Here is a 23,124-nt window from a genome sequence, read left to right on the forward strand (position 1 = left end):
ACTTTGTTGAATCTGATTGGCAAGGAAGAGAGTTCTTGATCCTGTCTCCCCAGTTTATTCCCTGGGGAAATCCATAATGCTGGGAAAGGTGGAAGGAAAGAGAAGAGGATGGCCAGCAGCAAGGGGCTGGAACACCTGAAAGACCAGGTTGGAGACAGATGGTCATGGAGAAGACCTATTAAATGTTTAATTAAGAGTAAGAGATCAACTTTTTAATATGCTTTTATATCTGTGAGGAAGAAGGTCGGAAATCACCTGTCTTTTATACTTTTCTATCTATTCTTGCACTGTTTTAGTTTTACGTGTTTCTTTTTAGATCTGTATCCTATCTGTTCTATATCCTGTATTTTGTATTTTAATAATATTTTGAAAAATATTAATAAAGCTTTAATTTAAAAAAAAACAGAAGATCTATCTCTGTGGTCAATAGGAGTCAACAACAATTTGATGGCACAGAATCAATCAAAATCCCAGGCTACTGCATACATTTTCCTTTTAAACAATTAGGCATCCAAAAAAGCTCCATGTTGGGATGATCTTCTACCCTCTCTTAATCCTTTGCATCCTGAAACATGCAGGAAGCCAGCAGCATAAAGGAGAGCATGGCCCGTTTTTCAATCCAGTGCATTGTTCTGCTGCCAAGAAAATTCATTTCCTCAAACTTGCTGATTCAGGCTTTCCGCTGGCTGCAGGAGAAGCGACAGAGAAGGGCACCTTACCTTTCTCTCCCCTCCTCCCCACACATTTCAGGTTCCCTGGCCAAAAGGGAACATAATAAAAACTGGGAAGATATGAGAATGGAAGGCATAGTTGGTGCCAAGGAACAAGTACATGCTTCATGGGGTTGCTTTTACTGCACACACTATCATCACAATGCCCCCTCCCACCAAAAATCTCTGCTTTTCTTACCTTCCCTGAGAATTTCTGTGCTGCCCAAATAAATCTTCTTAATGTAGGCCATTGAGAGAAAGGGGAAAAAGAATTCCAATTAGAAGGTGTTTTGCAGGTGCTATTTTGGGTGGTGTTGGAGGGAAACAATCTGAGGGATGAATTGGTTTGGATGGCGGATGCTACGCTTATTTCAATACGTCAGAGAAGGGTGTTGCTAGAGTGGTTGGTGGCCTGGATTTCCAGTGGATCGGTGAATGCTAGCGTTGAAACTCCCCACACCAATTTTTTTGTCCTCATGCTGCCTACTCTCTGTCATCATCTCCCCTCCTCAAATTAAGCAAGACCCTTGGCCACCAATATAGATGGCCTATCCCATTTTATCTGTCTTCAAAGAGTTTCATGGAGTTGGGAAATGCTCGGCATTGAACTCAGAGCTTGCATTTTACCTCTGAGCTAAGATCTTTCCCACACTTGGTTGCTGTTCAAAGGAACAAAGAAGTTTTTTTTAATAGCATCCTCTTGCATGAACGTCTTCCTCTGAACTCGCCTGATATAATGCTGCCTTCACAAATAACATGTTCAAGCTATTTTAGATCTACCCTAAAAAAAAAAAAAGTAATGTGGGAACCAGAGAGGTCTCCCTGGATGTGGTATGTCTTTCTCTGCAACGCTGATCTAGGATCCAGGCAGGAAGATCACAGCACGTGAGGAAATGTCTTGGAAATTTGATGAAAGAGTAGAAGACTAACAGGCATAAGAATTCAATCCTGATATAGTATTTTGACAGTGGGGCTTGCTGGTGGAACTTAAGCAAAGTTTTGATCGTTCTCATTGAATTTTAATGTGAAAAATTATTGAATGTTGGCCAAAGTAGCAAGCTGATTGTGGAAATTTTGGCTGGGTTGTTGTTGCTTAGTTTTAATAAAAGAAAGCTCCAGAATTTAGCATTCCAGGAATTCAAGCAAATCCTTTCTTTTTAGCTGTTTTCCATCCTTATAAACCTCTGTATCCTGTGCCATTTTTGAGTTCACTGAATCCATTCCAATTTTTCTCCCAGTAAAGAAAACACTCATCTGACTTTTAGACTGCACTCTTGGTCTTTATGCCTAATTTGACAGCAGATTAAATGGAGCAAGAATCAAACTTGATTTATTAGCTCGTAAGTGGAACTGGCAGCTCGACCTGGGCTACCTTTCCAATAAAAATATTATTTTTCATGCCAAGTGTGCAGATTCGGCTGGTGAGAGATCTTTTGATGGTCTTGTAGCTGTGGGTGTCAGCACCCCCGGTCCCAAATCAAGGATTTTCAGAAAAGTTCTTCAATTAATCAGTAGAAAACATATGAGATATGAGACAGCCGGGTTGAAATACCCAATTCAGTTAGGAAAATTGTTGGATGAATCCCACTGTTGCAGGTTAAGAGACTCAGGATTCTATTTCTGGCAGCTCCAGATGTTCAGGCACTTGTTGCTTTTGCCCGAACAAGTAAATAACAGGACAAGGGAGAGACTGCTTGGCATCTGTCCAGGGTTTCAGGCAGAGTGGCAACCCTCCCCTCTTCCCCAGAGGTTCAGCTGGCACCCATCCTGGCATCATTTTGAAGAACAGAGATCTTCTCGGGGGCCGTATCCTATGGAGACTGGGGTTGGTGCCTAGCGTGCTTCTACTTTTAGTGATACATACTTTGTAGTTCTACTGCTGTATCTGCACTGTAAACTGTTGGGAGTCAGCTCCCTGACTGCAGAGATCTACAAGTGTAACAAATAAATAAACATTGGACTAGACAGATGAAAGGGTTAATCTGGCACAGGACAGTTGCCAATGGCCTTGACCTAGGAGGAGCGTCTCTTGACAGTTGGGTGCTAACTCCTCTGCTAGGCTGCTAGAATTAAGCATCACATTAAGCTATGGGCTGTGGAACAAGCCTTGGTTCGCTCAACTCTCAGGAGTCTAAAACCAACCCAGTCAACTTGGTGGTTTATTAATGCGGCTGCTGCTGCACAAATCCAGCCACTTAGATGATGCATGTTGAAAGCTGGGGAACTTTTGCATTAGCTGATCTTGTCCCCAGCTTAAGAATGTCCCAGTTCACAGACGACACCTAGTTAAGAGCGGACTGCCATAAAGACGATTATATTAAAAATTCAAGTTAAATACAATGTTTTGGGTTAAATACACCATGCTACTTTGTGTGTTATTATGTTCAGATGTTTTAGTGTATTTGGAAGTGTTTCTTAAGGGTTTTATATGCATAGAAAGGTAAAATATACTATATACTATGACAAACATTTGACTAACTGATGCTAAATAACTGTTCCAACTCACATACAAATTCGACTTAAGGACAGACTTAGGAATGGAACTCATTCTTAAACCAGGGACCACCTGTATGCATGTCATCTTCCCCACCTGCTTTAGGAGCAATTCCTATTATGTGGCTGTCATTTTGAACTAGAGGCACTAACCATTACTGCTTTTATGTCTACCCTCTATCTGTCTTCTTCAAAAAGTTTGGTTGGTGATCAGTCTGGGGAAGGCATGGCATAACAAGCATATTATTTCTAGCAATAGACAGTTTGGTCTCAGATGAGCTGAGCTGTTCAATAGCTGTGAGCCAGAAGTAAGCAAAGAAATGGTGAACCGGTAAGACTGTAGTGGAGTCCAGGTAGGCAGGGGTGTGCTGCGTGTCTCTCTGTGTGTGTATCTGTTGCATTTCTCTCATCTTTGAATCATCTCTTTCTGGCAGGGCCATAAAGCCAGCACAGACACCTGTTCACGTAAGACATTCAAGCAGCTAGTAAGTTCCAGGAGGTACAGCTTTTAAAAAAGAACTTTAGATGCCGAGGGCCACAGTCAATGAGTCAGTGATCGGTTAATGTCCCAGAAATGGGTGGGCCCAGGGTTTCCAGGAATCATCTTCATTTTTGCAAAGAAAAGCTGTAGACATCACGTTGCATTTTTTCAGTGGATGGCTGTTGCAACTGAAAAGCCATTTCTGGAGTGGGGAGGCCTGTGCATTGCAAAAATGGAGGGTTTGGGGGCCCCACCCTGATTGAAAGGTTCCTTCTATTCTTCCTGGGGGATGGTGTGTTTTACAAGCCTGCTGTTTCATAAGCTAGTTGAGCAGCCCAGGAGAGAATCTGATAGCAAAGAGATGTCTTGAAAGAATCTGCAGTCTGTATCATTATCTAAGATGAAATGCTAATTGAGGGTTCCAGGCAGACCCAGGAAATTGCACTTCTGCATGTTACCTTTCTGAATAACCCTGTGAAATAAAGAATTTCTTTAACCGGATTGTCTCATGCTGGCAGACCATGCAACGACATCTGTAATAATAAAGTGTCTGTCAGTTCTGAGAAATGTTTTCTCCTGGGATTGGAGACTAGAAGGCCTTCAGGGAATAGGCAACTGGGTTGCTCTAACAGTAGTTAAAATGAATTTTGTCAATCCACTGTTTAAAGAGTGGTAGGTCCAGGTTTTAAGATGGGTGCTGGACCATAGCTTCTCAAGCCTTTGATACCTAAAATAGATTATAAAATGGAGATGTCACAATGACCTTATGCTTGAAAAGAAAAACTCTAAAAATCAGTTGTAAGAATTCCTTTTCTTCTTATTTTTGGCTTTCATCCTCTCCAAATTCTTTTACAGACTTCAGGGAAAAATAATCGGAGTTCCACGGCTGCGTTGGATCGGTGTACCCCTTCTGTCTGGGATGGTTGTCCTCCTCCACTGAGGGCGCAGCTTCAGGAGGGATGCCAGTGGAGTGGTGAGGGAGGAAGGTCTCCTTTACAGCCCAAGAAACTGGGGAGGGCCGGGGAGGGCCCCTTCTGAGCCTCTCGCCCCACCCACCATCCAGCTGCGGGCTCTGCCCTCTCTTATCCGACCATTCCCTCGGCAGCATCTCTTGGCCCAGTCTCCCAAGGTCACTCCCACATACCAACAGATTGAGTTATTCTGTTGGATGGGATGGTGTGGGTCCTTTCTTTACCAATTAATGCATTCTATTGATCAGTCACCTCCCCTCTTTTGAAGGAATGCCAGCAAAGACCCATTTCTACACCATGTTCAAGATAAAAAAAGCTGAATCACATCTGGTTTCCCTCCAGAGGAGGAAGGACATGGCCAGTAATCAAAAAAGAAGAGTTTCTTGTAATAGTTAAGATGTCTGCTGGAGGGTTTTCACCTTTCCTCAGTTAAGCTGTTTCTGGGAAAAGTTAAGTTCGTTTCAGGTCTGATGGATGGTATCTGATCGTTTTATACAGCTACGTGCCCTTGTCACCATGTCAGCATCTTCATTACGATTGTACTACTTCTGAACTACTTTGAAACGTGAATCTACCAATTTGAGCCATTGCTTGGCAAAGTGCAGCTTTTCTTTAGACATAAGGTGTTCCTCACTTAACAACCATTCATTTAGTGGTTGTTCAGACTTACAACGGTGCTGAAAAACTGACTTGCGATCGGTCCTCACACAACTTTCGCAGCATCCCCGTGGTCATGTAATCATGATGTGGGTGCAGAATCAATGGGGAACGCATGATTCGCTTAACAACCACTTGGTTTGCTTAATGCTGGCAGTAATTCGCTTAATGATGGCTGCAAAAAAAGGTTGTAAAATCAGATCAGATTTGCTTACCACTTCACTTAGTAACTGAAATTCCAGTCCCAATTGTGGTCATTAAGTGAGGACTACATGTACTAGATATTTGGTTAAGTTTTTGGAGGAGTAACTGTGCCTCTGTTGCAATAGCGGGTTCACGTTACTCTTGACAGAGATCATTCATTTATATGCCCAATTGTACAGACGAGGCCCTGGATAACAACTGCCGCAATTTCCTAATGATTATTTTCCTAAACAACAACAAAAGAAACCCTATTATTCTCTAACTCTTTCCAGGCCAAAGTATGTGTTTTTGGAGGAAGGAGAGAATTAAAAATCAATGATGGAAATAGTATTATTTTTCTGATGAATTGTTTAAATTGTTATGCACAACAGGGACTCTGCCTTTATTGGAGTTACAAGAGCCCTTAAGAAGCTTCAGGGAGTTTAAAAGTCTGGGAATTGATACATGACAGCCAGTTTTGTATAGTGGTTAAAGCACCAGGCTAGAAACTGGGAGACTGTGAGTTCTAGTCCTGCCTTTATTACTGTACTTGGTCATCAGTTTATATTTTGTGTTTTATATGTATATAATGTTTCTGTTTTATGTTACATTACTTGAGTTTCTTTCTGATTCATTGCTGGTTTTTCTGTTGTACACCACCCACAATCACATTGTTTGAGGTGGGTGGCCTTACAGAACTAGTAAATAAACAAATTTGGTGCCCTCTATGGTATCCCAGAACAGAAATCCCAAACACAGTAATGAACAATAATGGATGTATGAAAAGGGTTTTGTTTTTCTTTTTAGAAAACAAAAGGATCGCCTGCCTATAATAAAATCCAGTTTTTCTCCCATTATAAATACCATTGGATCATTCCTAATTTCCCAGTTGCAGTGAAATGTTGTGTTGCTTGTGAATAATTTTGTTCCCCACCTCCTGACTAATTTATTGCCCATCTAATGAGTTACTTTGTGCACTTCTTTGTCCCATGGGAAATTTAAAAAATTGGAGCAGCAGGTGAAAACATGTTTTTTTTATTAAAATTCCCTGCTATAAAACATTGTTGTTCAAAGTTCTCCAAACATATTTTGTCTCAATAGCAAATATATATCATTAGTGGCATTGAAGATTGGAAGATGGTCTATGCTCTATGCTAAATGGTCTTGCATTTGAGCATTTGATATTTTTTTTAAGATCTCATTAAGGCATATGACTAAAGAGCAATAAATTAAACTTCAAGTCTTGAATCCCATGCTGTAAGATTTTTCATGATTTAATGCAGACTGAGGCTGTGGTTTTGCTTTGATGCTCTAAATTCTCATGTACCTTCTGAAACCCAAAAACACATTCTTGTACACTTATAGAACACCACCTTGCACATTCTGTATTTATTCCTCCATGTAAGAGATGACTGGAATTTTTTTTTTGTCTCAGTGGGCCATTTGAGGATAAAAGTGAATTAGATATAATGCAATTTATAAGTTAAGATGAATTAAAATTAAACTACTTAAATGCAGTTAACAATAAGTACTTTGGATACATTTAATGATTTTCCTCTTTTGCCATACCAAAAAAATCACACCAACTCTTTTTCAGGACCCTGGGCAATGTGAGGGCGTCATAATGAACATCTTATAGGCTATTCATAATCTTCCAAGCAAGATCAGTGCTTGGATAAAAACCAGCTTTGCAACTGACACCTGGATTTTCCATACATTCACTTTCCCTAAAATGATTACTGGAATCATTTTTATTCTGATTCTCAGCCAGAAATGTGGCCACTGCAGCTTAAACTCCATCAATTAAAAAGCAGAACAGGTGGATGGTGGAAATTAACCCCCCTCTAACTGGCTAGCCATCTATATTCTGGCTGGGAGTAGAAGTCCACACATTGTAAAGTTGCCAACACTGCATTAGATGGCATGGCTCCAAAGACGGGATCTGGAGTATGCCCACCCTGTACAATCTGGTGAGATGGGCAGAAATAACCAGAGATAGACCATGAATAACTTAGCCCAAAGTAGTGATAACCAGCACCACGAATTGCACCCAGAAGCATATTGGGAGCCAGTGCAGGCCATGACATAGTGGTACTCAGGCTGCGCCCATTACTACTCAGGTTGCTGCATTCTGGACTGGTTGAAGCTTCCAGCTGGTCTTCAAGGAAAGGTCCAAGTAGGGTGCATTACAGAAGTCCAACAAAAGGGTGGTGACCAAGACATGAATGGTCATGACAGGGTCTCCTAATGCAGAAATAAGCCCAACTGGCACACAACATGGAGTCGTGTGAAGGCTGCCACCTGTTCCTTAAGCAGGAACCATGAGTCCAGGTGGAACCCCAAGTCACACACTGGCTCTGAAGTCCCTGCAAGTACTTCTCATTTCAAGTGAGCTTTCTGTCTACAATTCCATGATTGTTTGATAATAGAGATCAGCACCATGGAGAGGTCTAAGGGAGGTCATATTGAGAATGGAGCCTTGTCACAGATCAGGAGGGAGCACCACAGACCTGTTTAGCGTATGGATGGGAAGCCTCCAGAGAATTCCAGAGCAGTGGGAAAAAAACTTTCCTGGAGAAGGGAGCAGTCAATAAGTTCCATATTGTTGCCATGAAACCTCCTTGGACCTGTCCATGAAATTACCAGGATTCAAGCTCAACTCAGAGGATACTTTATTACCTTCTCCGGTCATTCAGGAGAGAAGCACCTGGAGTCTCTTTCCATGGGTGCAAAAACTTCTGCCTCCATACCTCAAGAATGGAAGGAAGGACTGTTCAAAATGTCTGAGCACATTCATGGTGTCCAGAGCTGCTGCCTTCTGTGAACAGCTGAGCTGTTGAGCAGCTTCCAAAGTATTTTCTCCAGGTTCTGACACTAAACAATTATAGCAAGAAGAGCAGGAGAGGACAAGGTTGCTCAAAGAGTATAAAAACAGGTGCAACAGCAAGCCAATGCTTTTTTCTCCTGGATGTAAGTTATATGTATGTTTTGATTTGTAGATAGAAAAGAAGTTTGTTAGATGGCCCACCATTTTTTTTTTTGTTTTTTGGTGCTGTAGGAGTCAAGTGTTGTGAAAATGTGAGTATGTGTTTGCTTGCAGAGTGTTTTTGAAAAAGATTTTTAAATGGTTTGTTAAGACACTAAACACCCACCCCCTCCCCTGAAAAGAACGAGAACTGCTCCATGTCATAAAACGTGTTCCTGGGGGCAACGTTTTAATCTTTCTTCTGGGTTTGTCCATGTTGGAATGTAGCTGTTTTACCCCTTCCCATTATTTGGGCTGACTTTCTAGGAATGTTTGTGAATGAAGGAACCCGCTTTGTGTGAGTTCTATTGACTCCTGGTCATTTCCAGTCCCACAATTTATGATCTTATTAAGTATAACATACCAAGAGACACAGAAAGGCAAGCAATAAACACTGTGACTTATTTTATAAGCAGACACGAAAAGAATACATTTCTGAATTTATTATCACCAGAAAATAAAAAGAGAACTGCTTTTTATCTTGGTACAAAGGCTTAAGAAATAGATATCTCTGAAAGATGGTTTGACTGAAGTAACTGTCCAATTTTGGGGATATTTTTTTCACATTTATTGCAGTCTTTTGCCATGGAGTATAGGGTATACAGTTTTCCCATTAATATTTTAACAACTACTTTGTAATGTAGGCTGGTTTGGCAGATAAAAACTCTGAGCTTCATGGCCCAGTGAAAACAGGAACTCAAATCTCCTTGACCTAGTTTGACACTTCAAGACACTAAACCAAGTTTGTTTGTTTGTTTATATGATTTATATGGCCCTCAATCTCACACAAGTGACTCTGGGTGGCATACAAGGATTAAACACACACAAACAAGCTGCACCATGTATAACATCTGGTGCCCAAGGATAACAAAATATGCATACTAAAATAATGTGAATTTCTTGAGTTCTACTTCCCTGAATCAGATAAACATTTAATCCAGTATACAGGTAGTCCTTGCTTAAACCATTCGTTTAGCGATGGTTCAGACTTACAGTGGAGCTAAAACCAACTTGCGACTGGTCCTCGCATTTATGACCATCGCAGCATCCCAAGGTTGCATGGCCACCATTTTCGACCTTCCCAGCCAGCTTCTGGCAAGCAAAACCAATGGGGAACCATGTGATTTGCTTAATGACCATATGCTTTGCTTAACTACCGTGGTGATTCACTTAACGACCACTGCAAAAATGGTCATAAAATCAGGTCAGATTCAGTTAACCGCCACATCACTTAGTGACCAAAATTTCTATCCCAATTGTGGTTGTTAAGCAAGGGCTACCTGTAGCCCTTCTGTTGATAAGATAACCTTAGCAATTCCAGCAAGGTGTTTAATATAGCATTTATCAAAACAACTAGGTCAGGGGTCTGTGGTGGATGGGGGAGTTAAAAACATCAAGAGGATGGCCACAGCTATGCGATCAAAGCCCTGTCTTTTTTTTTTTTTTTACATGCACTGCATAAAATGGCATGGTTGTAGCCACCATCTTGATTTTTTTACTCTGTTCCGCAGACATTCCTGACTGGCCTTACTGCTTAGAGCAGTGTTTTTCAACCTTGGCCACTTTAAGATGTGTGTACTTCAACTCCCAGAATTCTCCAGCCAGCATGCTTTAAAATGTGTGGACTTCAACTCCCAGAATTCTCCAGCCAGCATGCTTTAAAATGTGTGGACTTCAATTCCCAGAATTCCCCAGCCAGCATGCTTTAAAATGCATGGACTTCAATTCCCAGAATTCCCTAGCCAGCATGCTTTAAAATGCATGTACTTCAGCTCTCAGAATTCCCCAGCCAGCATGTTGGCTGGGGAATTCTGGGAGTTGAAGTACATGCATTTTAAAGTGGCCAAGGTTGAAAAACACTGACTTAGAGGAACAAGTAATGGGAGAATAAATTACATGCATATACTGTATGAGTGAGCCCAGATTAGCTACTGGCCTTACTTTTTAAATATATATTTATTTATTTTAAAACTTTTAAGGAACAAAATAAATGACTACATAAAAGAAAAAAATAAAAATTACATCGTGGATGGCAAATAAAATACCAGTGAATAAACAGAACTTACCATTTTCCTAAAATTTAAAAATCATTATTTCATTGACTAGAGCCAGTTTGGTGTGGTGGTTAAGGCATCAGGCTAGAACCTGGGAGGCCATGAGTTCTAGTCCCACCTTGGGCATAAAGCCATCTGGGTGACCTTGGGCCAGTCACTTTCTTTCAGCCCCAGAAAGGAGGCAATGGCAAGCCACTTCTGAAAAGTCTTCCACTTCTGAAAAATCTTGCCAACAAAACTGCAGGTAGTTGTCCAGGCAGTCTCCGAGAATCGGACACTATTGAAGAGATTAAAAAAAAAATCATTGATTAGATAATTAATTGGAGATATCAAACTAGAGCCATTATACTGTCTTACTTTTCCATTTTGCGGGGGAGGGGAATTCTTGCCATAAAATCAAGCCCCGAAGAGGATTTTGTCTCTGAGGGTCAAGCTCCAACTATTAGACTACATGGTTAATTCAATTAATTAAATTAGTACTTCAATAGTCTCCCAAGGAAGTATTACCCATGTCTAACAAATTTATTATATAGAATGATTAGTTATATCAATTACTGCTTTGTAGAACAAATACAAATTTCAGTTGGCCTGGCTGTAAAATCCACAGCAGGGGAAGCAGTTGGAATTACAGATTTGATGGTGTTTCTTAATTTTAACTCCTGTTTAAGCTCCTTTGTAAAGATCTATCTGGATATATGGAAATGTGTATTTTCTTCTAGCAAATGTTCATTTCCTTCTGAGCAGCTCCATCTAGAGGGGGTTAGAAAACTATAGCTGTAATTGTTCAGAAAGTTACATCTCTGCTTGAACTGAAGCCATCCATCAGCTCCCATAATGCCCTGACCTTATGGCCATTTTCAAACAAAGAATAAAAATCACCAATGTTTAGGTGTTTTTGTAGCCCTATGGGATATACTTTGTACATTAGGATTTATTTGATTTTTGCATTATGCCATAATATACCGATGACTGTTGTTTGCGTTTAGCCTCCAGACATCTTATTTTTCAAAACAGGGTCAATTAAAGAAGCTTCATGCCCTGCTGTTCTGATGGAGCATGCTGCCCTGTGAAATCAAAAGGAATGTGTGCAATATGTTTACAAAGTGGGCTGGTTTGTACAAAAATAGCTGCCCATGCATTTCTGTATGGGCTAAAAATGAAAGGCAAACCCAACTCAAACCCGTTTTCTAAATGTTCCTTGATGTCAGCAGACTCATACTGAATACCTGGATACCTGAAGGATCCTCCCATTTCAAGGACTGCCTGACTGGCTAATCATGTTATGCAAACTTAATGTGGTCCATTAAAAAAAATACTCCCTACATGTTACTGCAGAACGATCTCCTATGTTTATTTAAAAGCAGGGTCTCCTAACTCAGATTGCTGCACATTTTGTTTGTTTCATTGATTTATATAGCCATGCATCTCACATATGTGACTCTAGGCAGCTTACAATAAAATAGATAAACAGATGAAATAGGTAATATGGGTCTGACTTAATGTGATCAATTGATTGTGTGCCATCAAATCAGTGTCAACTCTTAGCAACCACATAGATTTTCTTCATGACAGTCTGTCCCCAACCTGGTCCTTCAGGTCTTCCAACGGTGCCCCCATTGCCACTGTAATTAAATCCATCTACCTTGCTCTCATAATGTAGTTTTTGCATTTAGGAGCATCCTGTATCTCTTGTTTTAACTTCTGCAGGAAGATATAAATTTAATTTAATTTAATTTATTTCCTATCCCGCCTTTATTATTCCTAAGGCGGAGAACATACCTAATACTCCTTCCTCCTCCTATTTTCCCCACAACAACCACCCTGTGTGGTGAATTGGGTTGAGAGAGAATGATTGGCCCAAGGTCACCCAGCCAGCTTTCAGGCCTCAGGCGGAACTAGAACTCAGAGCCTCCTGGTTCCTAGCCCCTTGCCTAAATCAGAGTACAAGAACAAGAAGAGGAGGGAAGCTTCCTGTGGTAAATCCTATTTGGGGTGCTTCAAAGGTAGTTCCAATCAGCTCAGCAGAGCCAATCCCAAGAAACTCAGTGCAAGACTTAAAATCCAGGATGGAAAATTGGCATTCAAATGGTACCCCCATGCATGAGTCACAGGGAGTTGGGTGGCAAGTAAGTTTAATTTATTATCATTATTATTACTATTATTATTATTATGTTCATATTCAGCAAAACAGAAGCTTGTCGCTTCCAGTCACACCCTCGGACTCCAACCCCCATAATTCCCATCCTGGCTGGGAACTCTGGAAGCTGTGGGAAAGACGCATTGGAGACGCTCTGGCTCTGGCGCTCCATCTCCATCCCCATCCTGAAGATCCCTCGGGAGCCCGTCTAGGAATTTCCGTTCCAGTAAGATCGTTATTTGTCATTCGCCAACTCCTGGTCATGTGGCGGGCGGCCGCGGGGGAGGCCGGGTAGGAGCGCGGTCAGCTGACCGGAAGGGGCTTCCTCCGCGTCCTCCTTGACGGCTGGAGGGGAAGGCGGAGGCGTTCGGCCATGGAGCGCTACGAGAAGGCCGCCCTGAACGCGCTTTCGCCCCCCGAGCCCCGGTGAGGAAGGGGAGCCGGGAGCGGCGAGCCGCGCGTGGGGGGAGCCTCCAGCCCAGCCCTCTCCGCGCTGCTTCCTGGGTGCAGGGAAGGGAGATTTATTTATTTATTTACTTACTATTTAAGTTAATATCACCGCCCATCTCCCCCCAAGAGGGGGACTCTGGGCGGTTTACAATAAAAGTTAATGGTAAAAACATGTAGACTTAAGTTACAATCTAAAAATATAAATAAGATAATAAATGTAAAATCCGAGAGGAGATGGCATCACAACCAAGAGGGGATGCTACGGCTATTAATTATTAATTAATCCGCATCCCTGCTTTGAAATGGGGGACAACCCCCCCGCCCCCCCTCCCAGTCTGAGGCTTCTTCCCGGGCGGGAGGGCGGTTGAGTGTCTTGGAAGGAGGAGTGGGAATTTAGCAGTTTCTTATTTAGCAATTACCCCAGAATGTAGGACCATGTAGGTTACGGCATTCTGAATATTAGGAGCATTGCCTTAAGGAGAAGGGCATCTTAACAAGGTGGAATCATGGGCTTGTAGAGCTCGTGAGCTTCCCTCTGTTTCTGCTTTACTAATGAGCGGCAGAGCGATGCTCCACGAGCATCTTGCACATGCCAAATGCATTTTTACCTTTGAATTTGAAGTGCTCCACAGTCCTACCAAGGGACCTGTTCCAGCTATCTAATTAGACATGCACAGGCAGATACAGGTGCTGTGTATGGTGAAGTAGGGTGTGGAATGGAGTAGGAATGTCCTTTTTTATTGAAAGAAAAAGGTGAAAAGAGGTAAAGCATGATGTGTTAAATCTTAATGTAATAGGCTGGGTTAAAACTTGTTTTTCATTATATGCACTTGTAGAAATTCGAACTGGGAGATAGTGAATAAAGTTTGTACAAAATGTCTGCAGATTTTCTGGGCTGAGAAATGATGAGGTCACTTTGTGTGGCTGCTGGATGACTGGAGCTCTGAATCCAGATTTTTCCAACCCCAGGCTCGTACTGGCATATTTTTGAGATCTAATACTGGCTCTTTCAAGCCATACCAAGATACTTTCATTTTTAAGCAGAGGACAGCCAGTTTGGGTCAGTTTTCACCATATATAAAGACACTGGGTAATTCCTGTAGATTTTGAAATTCAAGATTGGCCATGTTGGTTTATTTTGGTATAAATAAACTGTTTGGCTGACTCAGTGAAGCAAGTTCATCTAGTGGGACCTAGACAGAAATTTTTTGTGTTGGCTGTTGCATTTCGAAGATAAAAACTAAATTATTGACTTGAGTAGCAACAAAAGTGTTGCTGTCAAATTGTAAATCTCTCTGAATTTGCTGTTGCTTTCGGTATAAATTCCAATGCCTAATCGGATGCCACTAGATAACTGTCACAGTGCAAAATGAAATTATTAGAAGCAAGCTAAAAGTTGATCGTTATGACTGCAGAAAAAGTATTATTGACTTAAATAGAAGTCATTAATCATAAATTGACTGCACACAATTTCAGTCTTTTGTCTCACTGAGCAGTTTATGATAGGTGCAATTACTTAACTTTTCCTCCAGATCTCATGCTTAGAATAATTTTGCTGTCAGAAACATATCCTCACAAATATTGATTTGCATATGCAAGCAGGTTTTTCCATCAGATTGATTAGAAATTCTTGTTTGCACATGGAATTTTCCAGTGGTGCTAAATTGGCTGTGAGATTTGTTATCCTCATTGTATTATCTGAATTTATGCTTTTTTCCCCTGCCTGTCTAAACACGTGCTTATTAAAATGCTGATGATCAGCTCACATATTTGCCCTTCTTAATAATACTTGATTACTTATTCAGCTTTCAGAAAGTCTGGCCTTTAGTACTTAACTGGAACACAGTTTCATCAGACACAGAATTTCTGTGTAAATGTGAACTTGTTTTTAAATTTGGAAAATCTTTTCACTTGTAATAATGCAATAGGATGTGTACATCTCAAAACACATGCATCAATTGGAATTACTTTGCTCTGCCAAAAACAGTTGCCTTAAAATGTTTTAATCTATGGTAGATGATAACTAGTAGTGGCATGATTCAACCAAATTTCTTAGCAATATTTTAAAAAATTGAAATATTCTTTTATAAAGCAATTGCTTTGCTATGTTTGAGAGATGATCCTTTTTGTTTGTTGTGACTTGTTTTTTGTAGAAGTGAAAGTTCATTAGCCTCAACGCTAAGGACACTTCTGTTCTTCACAGCTTTAATGATTATGTTACCTATTGGATTGTATTTCTCAACAAAGGCGTATTTATTTGAAGGTAATCTTCTTTGTTTTATACCACCATTTTTATCATTGCCTCTCTCTTGCTCAATACATTACTGTCTTATTAATACATTAAAAAGAATGTATACCTTATTCAATGGTGGTAAGCATCTGTTCTTTTTATTTTTGAATGACAAAGGTCTGAAATAATTGCATTTACGACTGCTTGCAGCATCCTGTGGTCACATGATCATGATTTATGACCTTCCTAACCAGCTTCTGACCTGAAAAATCAATTGGAAACAACTGATTTGCTTTACGACCATTGTGATTCGCTTTATGACTGTATGACTTGCTTTACGACTGCCACAAAAGTGGTCATAAAATCAGGTCCGGTCATGTACTGCCTAGCTTAGCAACCACATTGCTCAGTGACTGAAATTCCAGTCCCTGCTGTGGTTGATAGGCGAGGACTACCTGTATATGAGGATAGGCATGATCTGGATTGCTGTCGGTTTTCATAGTTTTGTCTTTTCATTGTTTTTTCAGGTACCTTTGGAATGTCCAACAGAGACAGCTACTTTTACGCCGCAATAGTTGCTGTGGTTGCTGTTCATATCGTGCTTGCTCTTTTTGTGTACGTAGCATGGAATGAAGGTTCCCGGCAATGGCGGGAAGGCAAGCAGGACTAAGAGGTCTGAATTGCTGCCTGACAGAGAGAGGAAGATTTGTGGGTATAGTGCGACCTCAAAGACTGTAAATTTAAGAAGTCTCTGTTTGAATTGGATGATTTTGGAATGGACTTCTTCTCATTCCCAGTAACTGCTTTTGTTTGTTTTGTTTTGTTTGAATGAATCTGCGATTTCATGAGTCCCAGAATTTAGCAGAGTTGGGAAAATCAGGAAGAGGAGCAGTTGAGTTCCCAGCCAGAAATGTTGATAACCTTTCTAGACCAAACACTGACTTTTGGCACTGTAAGTAACCTGCCAGTAACGACTTTGGAATCCACGTCTAGATAATGCTTACGTTATAACGTCAAGGTAATTTGTGAGCTTCCAGTATCAGTGAAGCAGATTGGATTCCTACGTCCTCTGGAGGGGGATCAGTTTTTGGGTTTGAGCTGACATTGGACTGTTGGTCTTACAGCTAAGAAACCCAGCTGTTTCTGGAACTGATGTTTATTTTGTTGGATGACAAAGCAATGATGCCAAGTTCATCCGGACTGTTACTCTGTGTGGTACCTTTTCCCCTAAGGTATTTTTTCCCAGCTAGATACCGAGTTGGTCAAATGCCATGATTTTGAATGCAGTTGTTCTGTTATTCCCTCTTAAGGAGTGATTTCCCTTAAGGGGAGACCTTATCGCTAAACGGATGAAGATGTGATACATTTACGACCAATTTCAGAGCCTTATAATGTTGATTTGGCAATCTAAAAATGTCTCCACGTTAAAATGTAGAGTTTGTATTATCACATGTTTCTTGGTTGACCAGTTGCTGCTTTCAGCAACTTTCTCTTGGTACCCTGTTAACCTGCCGCCTTGTCTAATGTCTTGCAAAGGAAAGCCTCCACTGTTCAGTCTTCAGTAATGTTAGTCCTCTTCTCTCTTACTGCTGCTGAAAATTACAGGCATCATGTGTTTGAATGACTTTGAAATCGGAATTCATCCTGAACTTCCTGTTGCCAGTTTTGTGGGGGAGGGGGGAATTCTCTTGTAATACGTTGTACATTATTTGTTGTGAAATAATGAAAATCCCCCCTCCCCTTTCATTGGTGAGATGGGTAGGTATCCAACTGGTGCTGCTGCAAAGGTGCCTCTCACATGACTGGCTTTTGTACAGGATTCTCTTAACAAGTAATGACTGGTTTCAACAAACTGGTGGAATGAAGTTTTCACAGATGTTGATCAGGAGCAATGTTTTCTTCAAAACTAAATTATTTCCCCTAAATCTTGATTATGTTGCATTTCTAGAGTCCCTCATGTTCTTTGCAAATTATTGTTGGGACTCAAAATGGCTCATTGAGGGTCTCCCACAGAGAGGAACCTCTCTCCTGTTGCGATTAAACACTGGAAATATTTCGAGTCTGAACGTGGTGATGATTTATTATTAGTCAAAGGTGCTGCAAACAAGATTTGCATTTTGTCAAAGAAGGCACCGAAGCTTGTGTGGCTGGTGCTTGTGCTGCAGTACTGAGGAATGATCTCATGGCCATTTTGAATTCCAATTTTTTTTGTACTGTACTGCTGATCATTTTTTTTCTCTCATAGATTAAATTTATGTTGTATTACAAATGCTGCGTTTTCAATAAAATACAGTCATAGAGTATAGATTCACTGCTGGGCCCAAAGAATTGAAAAGTGTTCATGTAGTAGTTTCTGGATCACCCCTTGCTAGCCGATGTGTTGTAAATATTGCACTGTCAGCGTTTCTCGGATGTTGATTGCTTCCTTGTACGTTGGCTGTCATGGATTTGTATTGTAGGATGTATCTGTGGTATCTGCCTGCACTGAACTCCAACCAAGAATATGATTGGGTTTCACACATTGCACTAAGTGATTGTTTTTCGACACAGCACGTTGTGTGAGACCCAGTCATTGGGGTATGGAAACTCTGATTTATGGTTTCATATTTTGTGCAAACCCAGTTAGCTGTGATTTATACAATAAACTGCGTAAATCATGTGTGATCCCAGTCTAAATTTCCTTCAGTTTGGAGAACTGTCCCCAACAGAGCCATGGAACATACAGCTGTCTTCAACCTGGTACCCTCCAGATGTTACGCATTGGAACTTCAGTCATTGTAGCTGGGAACTGGAGGAAATCGCAGCCTTAACACATCTGGGATCAACTCTTGGAATGTTTCCAGCATAAACATGCTTTCATTCTGACTTTTTTTAGTTCCTGTTTCTTAGTGGCACATGAGTTACTTCCTGCAGACAAGGGTATCTGATTCATAGAATCCTAAGGTTTGAGGTCTTTTAGTCCAACCCCCTGCCCAGGGCATGAATCCTCAGACCACCCCAGACAAATGTCCGGCCAATCTTTGCTTCAAAACTTCCAGTGACAGAGCCCCCACAACTCAAGGAGACTGGCTGTTTGATGGCTTTAATAGCTCTCGCAATCAGAAAAATCCTCTTTAGTTTGAGTTTGGATTTTCTGTAGAGTTCCCACCCACTGATTCTTGTCCTACCCTTGGACACCATGGAGAATAAACCCATGCCTTCTTCAAAAGCAGAGAAGAATAAATCTGCATCCTCTTCCATCGACCGTCTAATGCGTTATGATCCATTCTAGTTCTGTTAATAATGATGTGGTGGTGGAAGGACAAAGCGGTGGACACAAGGAAGCAAAACTACAGACGTGCTGGTAGAGAGAAGTGAGGTATGCATGATTTCAGTCTCGGAAAGTCTGAGAGCTGGAGCTAGCCAAGTGAGAACCAACCTAGACCAGGCAGGACCATTCTGTAAACCTGACAGGTATCACCAAGCGCCTGAGGTATTTACTGAAGGCAGGCAGGCAGGGTGAGAAGCCTCAAGAAAGCCGCTAAGTATTACTCATCCCTCTATGAGGCAGCTCTTGTCCCATCACCCCAAGCAACGATTTTCAAGCATGCAAGCCATGCTTCCGAAGACTTCTCTCCCTGCCGAAATCTCTGCGCTGCTCATTATGAGGTGTGGGGTCTATGCATTATGACGTATCTGCAGATGTTACAGTATAACTTCTTCTCATTGGGGGAGAGAGAAGAGAGAAGTCAATTTTTGGATTATCTCAGCACTGGCCCATTATATATTTAAGGTTCTGATGGAATGGCAGCTCTGTTTGCCACATTCTTTTGGGAGCGATTTGGGTGAAGGTTGTTGCAGTCTGTCTTCCATGTTATTTTCTCAAGTCCATGCGTGCTAATTTGCCCCTCTGCTGGTCAGCTATGGAGAATAAGAATTGTTTCAGTGACGAACTATGAAAGCTCCAGACAAGGAACTTGCTTTCCCTTGGCCCTCTCTGCTGGTTATTACGTGAGCTGGTGGATTATCATTTCTATTAGCTACTTTGGACCAGGAGGAGAACAGAGCAGGGGAGAAAATTATAGGGCAGCTTATGGAAAGGGTTGATCACAACTGGGTGGATTGAGTCATGGTGTCTCTCAAGACCCCCATGCCCCCCCCCCGGTATACCTTAGATGGTCTTCAGCCTAGTGGATGTGGCTGCTGGCAACCAAGGAGAGGACCTTCTTGGTTGTGGCCCCATCCTATGCAGTGGCCTCCCTAGAGAGACCCATCTGCTGCTTGCCTTGATTCCTTTTTGATGCCAGGAAAGGAGATTCCTTTTTGGGGCAAGGCATTTGTATAGTTCAGCTTGATTTTAAACGCCCATCGTACACTGGCATGCTGGACTTCATATGCATTGCCTGGCCTTTTCTGATTTTAAGTAATTTTAGAAGCAAATGCTTTTAAGCAATTTTCTATACCTCTGGAGCACTTCCATAATTGGGTGGGTTGGAAGGACAGTAACTTATACGTAAGTTGCAGCTTTGAGGGTGGTTGGGCCTGGCTTGGAATGGGATTCTTACAATAAAATAGGTATTAGGTATGTTTGCTGCCTTGAGTTATTTATAAAAATAATGGTGGGATTAAAATAAAATAAAATAAAATAAATAAAAATTCTTCTTCTGGCCCCTAGATGTCATTGTTGGAGCTTGGCCACAGCGGGATTCTTAATGCAGATAAGTGTTCTGCTTTGGCAAGCTTTTCCTTAAGAGTAAGACATCTGTCCTTGCAATTTAATAAAAACAAGAAGAAAAGTTGACACGTTTCTTTAATGGTCGTCTTGCAATGGGCCTCTGCAGCTTAGTATTTCAGTGTCTCATTCTCCTGCCTTGTCCCTGCCTGGGCTTGAAAGTCAAACAGTGTCTAACTGGTTAATCCTTGGATGGGAGAGGTACAGGGAATTCTAGGGCAGTGGGGTTGACAGGAAATCAAAAGAAACACCCGGAAGAACAGTGTATTGTATTCTCTGTCATCGCCAAAGCCAACAAATGAACCCCAACTTTACATGGATGTCTCCATAAAGCTCTTAGGAACTGAGTTTAACTCAGAGAAGACTTTTTATTTCATTTAGCGTTATAATAGTCCAGTCCTGTCCCTTCCCTCTTTTTACCCCCTCCCCCATCTTAAAATGCTAGTTACTTTTCCTTTGAAAAGAGAATCTACAATTACAAGTAGTACAGGTAGTCCTCAATTTACGACCACAATTGGGACCGAAACTTTGGTCACTAAGTGATGTGGTCATTAAGTGAGGCGTTATGTGACCATGCCTGATTTTACAACCTTTTTTGCTACTGTCATTGAGCGAATCACATGATTGTTAAATGAATCTGGCTTTCCCCATTGATTTTGCTTGTTGGAAGCGGGCTGGGGAGATCGCAAATGGCAATCCCGGGATCCCGGGATGCTGCAACTGTTGTAAATATATGCCGGTTACCAAATGCCCGGATTTTGATCACATGATCACGGGGGGCGCTGCGGCAATTGTAAGCGCGAGGACTGATCATGAGTCACTGTCGTAACTTTGAACGGTTGCTAAATGAGCGGTCGTAAGTTGAGGACTACCTGTAGTTTTTGGTGGGAGGTGCTGATGTTTTCCTTTTGCCTGGTGATGCCACATCACTTGTTTGTCAACAGTGCTTGGAGGTATCTAGTAATTGTATGCTTGTAGGTTGAAGATGCTGTGTTGTGTGGGGGGGTGGGGGGAAGGAAAGGAAAAAGAGCAGTCGTTTCCCAGCACAATATTTTATAAAACAGTAATCTTTTCTAAACACATTGGAGGATGCTGGGAACGAAGCTGCTGCAATATAATAATGATTGCGTTAGTCTGTCTCTTGGTTTGTGCATATTTGCTTGTAAATGAGAAGACAAACAAGCTAAAATGTAAAGGGGAGATGCTTTTGTTTTCCTAACGAGCTAGTGAGAGGATAAAGAATTAGAAGCTGCATAATTTTGGTTACATAGGCCATGAAAAAAAAAACCCACCTTTGGAAGATGTTACCACTGACTCAACTTTAAGTGAATGTAACTTTGATAAAAGATTGGAAGAGCTTTTTGGCCTTCCAGTCTTTCATCTTGTGTGCCAGCATTTATTTTCCATTTTAGGGTTTTTTTAGCTGTTGGCTCCAAGTTAGGGAAGCCATTCTCATTTCTTGCCTGCTAACCTGCAGGTAAATATATAGCCTGCTTTTTCATTCAAGCCAGTCACTCAAGTGGCTTTGGTCATAAAACAAATGAAGAAGCCCAGTGTAAATATACTAAAAAAATAATAATAATAAAACAATTAAAATTCAGGTTGGATTGTAAAGGCTTGGTTAAAACCAGGCCTGTTGGCTACTCTTTGGAAGGCAGAAAATGGCAGTCAAATGCCTTTCAAGCTGCCTTCTCTTCTGGTAGGTGTCTTCAGAAGGACCTCTGCTGCGGAACATTCAGATGGGTTCATAGCAGGAGATGTGCTTGCTTAAATAAGGACGTGTTCTAAGACAGGGATGGCCAAGTTGTGAGCTGCACGGAGGCTCCTGAGCTCTTCTCTCATGCCTTTCACACTTGCCACTTTTTATCTTTATGTTTTATTGATTTTATTATAATTCCCTTGACTGTTGTGAGTGGCCCAGAGTCATTGAGAGTTGGGCAGTGTATAAGTTTAATTAAGTATTTTTATTATCATATAAATCCCTCCAAATGTGCCCCAGGCAATCCAGAATAGCTGCTTTAAACCCAAATTTGGGCTCTCGTGTCCCTAGATGGCCCAGAATTGGGCCCCCAAATTATAATGTCGGATCATTTTTTTTTAGGGTTGTAGGACTCCTAAGTATGGGAAGCCAGCTGTTTGAAATCTGTTCCTCAGAGGTACTTCCTTCAATCTCATCAGACCTACCCCTTTAGATGATGAACTATATGGCTTCCTAAGCGCCCCCTCCCTCCCCCTCCCCTGCAACCAGGTGAGGGAGATGGAATTTCAGCCCTGAATTCTCAGTGTCCTTGGCCTAAATCATTTGGGGCTTTAAAAACCAACGTCCACATCTTAATTGTGTCTGGAAAGGAATTAGTATCTAATGCACATCTTTTAAAATGGGTATAATGGGAATCCTTGTATCCTGCATCAGTTAAGTGTTTTGCACCAGTTGGAAGCCCCAGTCCTCTGTGGGAGGATAGTCTCACACCAAGCATGTTCAGATGCTGTAGAAATTACTGGCATGATGCGCCCAGAGTGCTTGATTGGTCAAAGGGGTGCCTAATTAAAATTGAGAGTCTATTTTTCCTGTTTGGCCAAATGGTTTTATTTTATTGATGACCATGTTTTATTCAGGGCATGAACAAAAGCAGAGGGAAGCTGTAGCTAGAGCCTGGGACTGTGGTGGATTCAAAATCTGCCCCTGCGCAAAAGAACTCGATGCATTGTTGAATCGTTCAGCTTTTCCCCACACGATTGCTCCAATCCAAGCAGGCTGGGGGACAGGATGCCGTTCTCTTACATTGATACAGAACGTGGAATAAGCAGAATGAGAAGTCGAGGTTCTTTGTCACTTTGGCTTCCTCTGTCCTTTGAAGAGTTGCAGGGCCGTTTTGAAGAAAGCAAGGTCACCGTATCCTATACAAAAAAAAAACTACTACCACTTTTCTGATTATTTTCAAGGGCGCTGTGGTCTGTGGATGAGAAAAAGTGCCTGCTGGCGACTCACCTTAATGGTGAGCAGAAAAGGAAACTTGGCCTG

The 23,124-nt window shown here is 41.5% G+C and overlaps 1 protein-coding gene across 1 annotated transcript; it reads left to right on the forward strand.

Annotated features, from left to right (window-relative positions):
* The first annotated feature begins 13,032 nt into the window (after positions 1-13,032).
* On the forward strand, positions 13,033-18,055 carry VMA21 (vacuolar ATPase assembly factor VMA21). The gene is made up of 3 exons (XM_063313527.1): positions 13,033-13,137; positions 15,315-15,424; positions 15,919-18,055. The coding sequence occupies exons 1-3, from the start codon at positions 13,085-13,087 to the stop codon at positions 16,059-16,061; spliced, it is 306 nt and encodes a 101-aa protein (XP_063169597.1). The 5' UTR covers positions 13,033-13,084; the 3' UTR covers positions 16,062-18,055.
* Positions 18,056-23,124: the final 5,069 nt, after the last annotated feature.

Source organism: Candoia aspera, chromosome 12, assembly GCF_035149785.1.
Source record: "Candoia aspera isolate rCanAsp1 chromosome 12, rCanAsp1.hap2, whole genome shotgun sequence".
NCBI classification, from domain to species: domain Eukaryota; kingdom Metazoa; phylum Chordata; class Lepidosauria; order Squamata; family Boidae; genus Candoia; species Candoia aspera.